Raw genomic sequence first — 7022 nt, forward strand, 5'->3', positions numbered from 1 at the left:
CCTGTGTAAGATCACAAAGAAGAAAGTCAGTCTCTCCATATAGAGTAATCGCGCCGCTTTTGATTACTTTTAATGACGGTTGGTGCCTCTGTTACTTTCTCAACAACGACATTGCCATCACAGAGCCTGTACCAAACATCCAATCCTTCTAGAATCAGGTGATAAATTATGTCCCCTGATGACTGCGGAGGCTGCTCGTTTCTAGGCCTAGAAGCTTCTTCGTCTTGGTAATCATCTGACAAATCATTCAGGTGGTTATCATTGTGGGACGCAATGAAGGACTCATGAGGTCGTGTTCGCTGAGATACTGATCGAATATCCCATGAAAGCACCTGCTTTAACAAGTTTTGGAACTCATCCGGTGATGCGTACAATGAATTCTTACCCTGAAATTATCAAAATTCAAGATGAAATCAGTCTAAAAATGGATTTTTGTTAAAGAATACAATCTTATTGGAACACAAAACAATAAGAGAGTACATTGTCCAAAGTTATTTTCTCAGTATGTTTAGTGAAAAAGTACAGGCTTTCCATATGGTTGATATATTTCTTGTAGTAGTTATTCTATCTTCATAAAGAATGAGTTTATATGGCTAAATGAAGCTTGAAAGTTTGGATATGTTACAGAAATCTACAAACATATGTCATTGGTTATGGATACCAAACCTACAAGAACATGCAGGGATAGAGCGAAAGAACTAATTTAGATACGGACCCATATATGTATGCTCAGCAAAACTGACCTGAGGATTTTGGGAGGAATGCTGCAAGTTCAGCGGATAGATTCATGACAACAAGAGTCTTAATAATTAACCCCAGGACCCTGACGGCCCTACAGTACAGAATGAGATCCGACATATGGGCCTCTCAATCAAAAGTACAAAAGTGACTGCGGATCACAGTGGACAACAATTTGTTGAATAAGTTATCGTCTGTCAGATCGAGTATAGAACCCAGGCTCTACAGAGCTTAGATAGTTCTTTTGATAACTAAGAAAGATTAGACCTAATAGATGCCAATGGACTTGCACAAAAATCAACAAAAATCGCTGAATCTGAAGCACATGGTTAAGCCAACAGGAGTCAGTTTTAGTGGATCTCAAATCCCTCAAGGTCATATTTTTATGTTTAAGTTTCCTGTTTCCGAAAAGAATGATCTATAGGTGAACAGTTATATTATGCTTAATTTGTTTTCTTTACTTTTGGGACAAGCCCAATTTTGTTTCTGCGCTTCATCATTGCATCTGTAAAAGCCTCATTATTGTTAGTGTAATGAAGAGTTTGCTTTTACAATAAAATGTTAAAAACCAAGATATTAAGGGCCTGTCCGGTAACGTTTTTAAAAATGTTTTTCAAAAATGATTTTTGAAAATAAAAATGTGAAATGAGACTGTCATTTTCAATTTTAAAATAGCAAATTTGTAACCACAAAGGAACACATAAGATAAATAGAATTAAAAAGATTCCCCTTAAGAATGGGACATGTGTTTTTCTCAAAAAGATAGATCACTCACTGTTATAGCCCAGCATTGAGCAAGTGACGAAGTGAAGCCCTCAGAGAAACTAATAGAAGCCACTGAAAAAGACTTGTCTACCTGCAACAAACATGGATATCATCTCAAAACAAGGAGGTATTGAATTATTGATAATACAAGTGTGCTTAATGTAACAATTTCATTGTTGAGTAGAATATTGTAGACTAATATTACAAAATCTCAGAAATGTAATATTAAGGAAAATGAACACACAAGACTACAACCAACACACACACAGAGACTATCTTTGTAGAGCACAATATTGTAGACCAATATTTCCCAATCTCCAAAATGTAATGATCAAGGAAAAACTATCCACACCCAAAAGACTATGACCAACAGGATAAAACTATTCACATCCACAAGACTAAGACACTTCCTTTGTGCAGCACAATATTGTAGACCAATATTTCAAAATCTCTGAAATGTAATGATCAAGGATAAAAACACAAGACTAAGACCAAGACACAGACAAACTTATATGTATTACTCATCTAGACCCATGTCAATGTGAGTAGACCCATAATGTGGCTTTCAATCTCCAACTTAGAAGCCCAAAGTTCTTGGATTATAAGGGAAGATGGTCTTCTCATCATTTAAAAGTTGAATGTTTTATATGATGAAGTAATAGAGGTATTAACAACCTCTTGAAAGACCATGGAAATAATACCATTAACCATTTTGGCACTCCTGCTTCCTGGATGCTGTCGCAGTAAGGAAGATATGGTTTGACATCAAGTACAGGCTGTCAAGGAAGTTAAACAAGAGTCATTTCTATATTAGAAAAAAAAAGAAAAAAAAGAAGAGAAGAAGCACAAGACACGTGGGAGATCAAAATTGTAAAACTTACTGTCCCATCAACCAAATCCACACCAGAGAGTAGAAGTATATTTCCTTTTACAGCCTCTACCTACAGTAAACAAAATATAAGACTCCATACTTATTTTCATCGGTATATATAGTTTGTTCAAGATCACAATCTAATTTCAGATAGAAACAAATACAGTATAGCATGTATTTGGTTCAATGTAATGAGAGAAAACCGAAGAGTTTTGGCCAAAGAATGGTTGCGATAATTGACAATAAAAAGACAATGTAACACTTCAAAGACGCATACTATTGTTCGTACTAGCTCTCTAAGTGCTATGAATACCCCAGCACTAAGACACAATAAAGATACAGCTATGTTAGGTATTCATTAGAAGTCTATGCACCAAGACAATGTCTTGATCACTACTGTATGGAGATCACCAGAACTGCCCCTTCAGCTGTATAGCACTGTTGCAGACATTAGGTTCAATAGCAGTGGGCATCTACATGATCAATGTTACTGATTGAATGTCATATAGAAAAGCACAGACAAATTCTCTTTCTGTTTGCTTATGTCTCATTTTTACCTTATGTTTCTTTCGTTTTACATTCTTCATCAACATATCCACAGCCATAGTCGGCCTCTGTTTTCATAGTCCTTTGTCCAAATTCAACCTCTGAAAATAATTTTTGTAAAATATTCATTTTTATAACAATTACAAGTTCAGCACTTTCCTTCCGGATAACTTTTTCTCTTACCCACCACATTTTTACGTTCAATAAAATTTTTGCATCTATAGGATTATACTTGATGTTTCTTCTCCTCCACACCAAAAGGATCTCAAATTTACTTCCTATCAATCAATTTTCACAGGATAATCATTATTATTTTGTTCTTACACGATACTCTTGCATTCTAAAGCTTTTAGAAGGATGAGTTCTGTTTGAAGGCACTACTGATAGTTCACTCCCACCTCCAGCAACTCCAATCATCAGCAGTCTCTTGTTATGCCACAGTCATCTTGGTCAGCCATTCAGACTATAATTTTGCCCAATTTTATCCACGTTTCAACTTCCAACATCCAAGACCAAGTCCACATATATACATATATGTATATATATATATATATACGGAATCATTCCAAAGAGGACGTCCACACAGCCCTTAAAGTGCGGACGTCCCTCTGTTCTCAAGCAGGCTCCGATGACGGCGCGCCTCCACCCGAGCAGGCACCAACGGTGTCCCCGATCACTTTCTCTTTCCGGTGAGATCGATTTGAAGGTCTGTGCAGCAACCTCCACCCAAAACTTCAGACAAGATCGATCTCGCCAGAAAACTGGAATTCAACGGACTCGCTGGGGAAGGAAAGTGATCGGGGACCCCTCTGATGTCTGCTCGGGTGGAGGTGCGCCGTCGTCGGCGCCGGACGGTGGAGAATGGAGGGAGTGCGGACGTCCGCCTCTGATCCGGACTGTGTATATATATATATATATATATATTCCCCTTGATTGTTAATTAGCTAAGAGATCCAGGTTGCCATTTTTTCTCTCCAACTAATGCACAGATCTCTTGGGGCTAACACTGCAACGTCTATAAGTTTAAATATTTTATTGCTTTCATGAATGATTTGTCACAGTACACTTCGATTTTCTCCATTTACTTCAAAGCTGTTGTGTTTATTGATTTCAAGCACACCAAAAACAAACGTAGAGAAACATGATCTTTCCACAAAATCACTTAAAATGATAATGGAGTGAAAGAAAGATGTCGTACACCACTCTTTCCTTTTGTAATTCTATTTACACTCATCAATTCACCTGTTTCCATAGCACACCATTTATAACTCTATAAGAGCTTGAAATCTAATTTTGTTCTCAAAAACCTCCAGATTTCCTTGATACAACTTGTATAATTATTCTTTGAGCTAGGCAGGTGCTCACAATATCTGCCTGGCAAGCTAGATGTATAAAAATAATACTAATTATAGTAAAGTATATTATTCTTTGTCCCATTTATCAATTTTTATTTATGGAAAACATTCAAATATAGCAAACTGCAGATTTAAGAATAAACAACAATAATAATCAGAACAATCCTAAATTTATTTTAATTCAAAGATCTCTGTCATCTTCCTCAACGAGGTTGACAAACTATTCAAGGCAGATCAAGAGAATAACAAATAAAAGATTGCAAGAGGTTTACAATCCCTTCAGATAAAGCTATAGGCATTTTTGGCACCTTCATTTAAGAAAGTAATTACTTGAGATTGTTAATTCAGACGTGGAAAACATATGGAGGATTATATTCAAAGCAATCAAAAAAGGAAGCAAGAAAACAACAGCTAGATTGTTGTTGCGCTTGCTCTCAAGCCATTGTAAAAGATGCACCTAAATAGTATAATCTTACTTTTGCAACAGTGAGCCCAATGGGGCATGGCCTGTGGGGTGATCGGGTGGCAAAGACTCCCATGCGTTCACCTTTTAGTCTTGGCACTCTCACCTACCATCCAGTCAACCTATTTTTAAAGTTAAACAGAATAACACAGTAGCTTAACAGACTAAGCAGTATTCCAGTGAGTAGAGGCAAGCACCTTGGCCTTAAACTTTGATTTAGCTGGATTCTTCCAAAGCCTCTCTAGATTTGTATTTAGATGGAAAACATAGATAACCCAACAATGCGTGTAGTCTCCAAGACCCTCAAGCGAAGCTGGAGGAACACGGGCTGAATTAAAGATCAAGCATGCCCTGGAAAGAGGTACAATTAATGGTTGCCTGGGCGTCCCATTCCTGCTCATCAGTAAGTAAAGGATCAACAAATAAACTACTTTGCATGCATATAGTTAGAAACTATAAAACTGGAAACGACATATTCCGAATATGTAACAATGGGAGCGACTGCTGTCAGTTAAACACTTAAACTAAGGGATGACTTGGCAATGTGAGGCCTGTTCGGTAACGTTTTTGAAAAATTCCAAACATAAATATGTGTCCGGTAGTTTAGTGTAAACAAATATGTTTCCATATTCTTTGAATGGGAAGAAAGAAAATGTGAAAACGTCAAATTCTTGTTTTCAGTTTTTTTCGAATAAAAGTTGTAAATAGTTTCTTCTTTTTTATTTTCTACGTCGTCAGAATTAGGTCGCCTGACATAATTTCACCATATTATCATTTCATAAAACGAATATGTACGCATGAAAATGTTACCAAACGCCATCTTATTTGCTCCACGTGATGAGGTTATGCTGAAAAAGGAAGGGGGAAAATGTCGGGAATCACATTTTTTTTTTTTGAACAGTCGGGAATCACATACGAGGACATAGAAACTTGGAAATTTTGAAGGTGTATTACCATTCCCAAATCCATTCATGCAAGCATGTATAGGCATGTGGCATACTGCCCAACGTCCCTAATTCTAATAAGAACCTTCTATGTTATCTCTAACTGAGATATCTAGTTTATCTATATGACATCTTCCATACTTCACTTTATATTCTTTTTTGGGACAATTCATAGAAACACATAAACGAAATCCATAGAGAATGAATTATGAAGTTAACCTCCACCATTATCTTCAAGGAATGTAAACAAAAGATCCTGGTAGAGATGCCCATCATAACTACCTGGTAGAGAAGCAGGACTGGATGACACCAATAGGTGCCATGGGGTAACAAGTCAGCTCCAAATCATCAACCTTTGGTTCCGTCAGCGATTTCCTCAAAGCCTTCATTGAAAATGTCAAGAATTTAGCAACTACAACAGATACCATCAATTGCTTAATGATTACAAATATACAGTAGGCACTGGCATTAAGCATTTAATGCAAAGAGTACCTGCTGAGCCCGAATTCGACCTTGCCTTTCGGAAGCGCAATGCTTCAAGGAGGCCTTGAGGGATTTCTCGAGCTCCCTAATCTTGGAGTCCAGATCCTTCGATTTTCTTCTCATGAAATGCACTGTCAAACACAGAAAACAAAAGAAACTAATAAGAACGAATCAAGCACGAAAAGAGAGAGCGAGAGAGAAAGAGTAGTTAGAAGCGGACGAGAGAGTGCAGCGGAGGCGGAGAGAGCTGCGAGGGCGACGGCTATGGTGGCTCTTAACAATTTGGAATCTGTAACGAAACCCATGGCTCCTCAGTCCTCACTCTTGTTTAGTCGTTTAGACTAAGAGTCTTGTGGGTTTTCAGAAAACACATTGACCAGACCAGGGTTAAGACGTGTAAATTGGATCGGGTCGGACCGGTAAGCCGAGCCCAATTTATATGAACAGAGAGACAATGTTGGCCGGACCCAATCCAAACACGAGTTTTATAGATGACATAGTGTGCCCAGTATTAAAAACCAATCTTTAATGAGAGAAACACAGTAAATGAACACAAACAATCAACACAAGAGTTATCAAATAACTTGTGCAAAAATCTCAATGAGAGAAAAGGCACCAAGTTTAGATTATCATTTATAATCTGAATCAGAGTTTACAGAAGGGGTATTTCTTCAACACAAATACCTAACTTGATATTTCTACAATACAAACATCAAGTTCTCAATCCTTTCTCACAGTAAGCACTCCTTACTCTCACACAGTGATTTATTCCAAGTGACTCTACAAAGAGAAATTGAAATCTATCTACTAACACTACAACACGTACTGTTAGTTCTTCATTGATTCTTCAACACAAT

The 7022-nt window shown here is 37.3% G+C and overlaps 1 protein-coding gene across 1 annotated transcript; it reads right to left on the reverse strand.

Annotated features, from left to right (window-relative positions):
- Positions 1-26: 26 nt before the first annotated feature.
- LOC101313506 lies at positions 27-6470 on the reverse strand. The gene is made up of 9 exons (XM_004297822.1): positions 6386-6470; positions 6175-6296; positions 5965-6065; positions 4936-5131; positions 4752-4844; positions 2385-2444; positions 2205-2279; positions 1514-1594; positions 27-386 (listed from the first exon to the last, which is right to left on the reverse strand). Exons 1-9 carry the CDS (start codon positions 6468-6470, stop codon positions 27-29), a joined length of 1173 nt encoding a protein of 390 aa, XP_004297870.1.
- Between the last annotated feature and the right edge of the window lie 552 nt (positions 6471-7022).

Source organism: Fragaria vesca, linkage group LG4 (genome assembly GCF_000184155.1).
Source record: "Fragaria vesca subsp. vesca linkage group LG4, FraVesHawaii_1.0, whole genome shotgun sequence".
Lineage (NCBI taxonomy): Eukaryota > Viridiplantae > Streptophyta > Magnoliopsida > Rosales > Rosaceae > Fragaria > Fragaria vesca.

Coding starts and splice junctions, on each gene's coding strand:
- LOC101313506 (XM_004297822.1), bottom strand. CDS start 6,470: ATGGGTTTCGTTACAGATTCCAAATTGTTAAGAGCCACCATAGCCGTC. Junction 5,132..5,964: donor CAGTCCTGCTTCTCTACCAG/GTAGTTATGATG, acceptor ACTGATGAGCAG/GAATGGGACGCCCAGGCAAC. Junction 4,845..4,935: donor AATCAAAGTTTAAGGCCAAG/GTGCTTGCCTCT, acceptor ACTGGATGGTAG/GTGAGAGTGCCAAGACTAAA.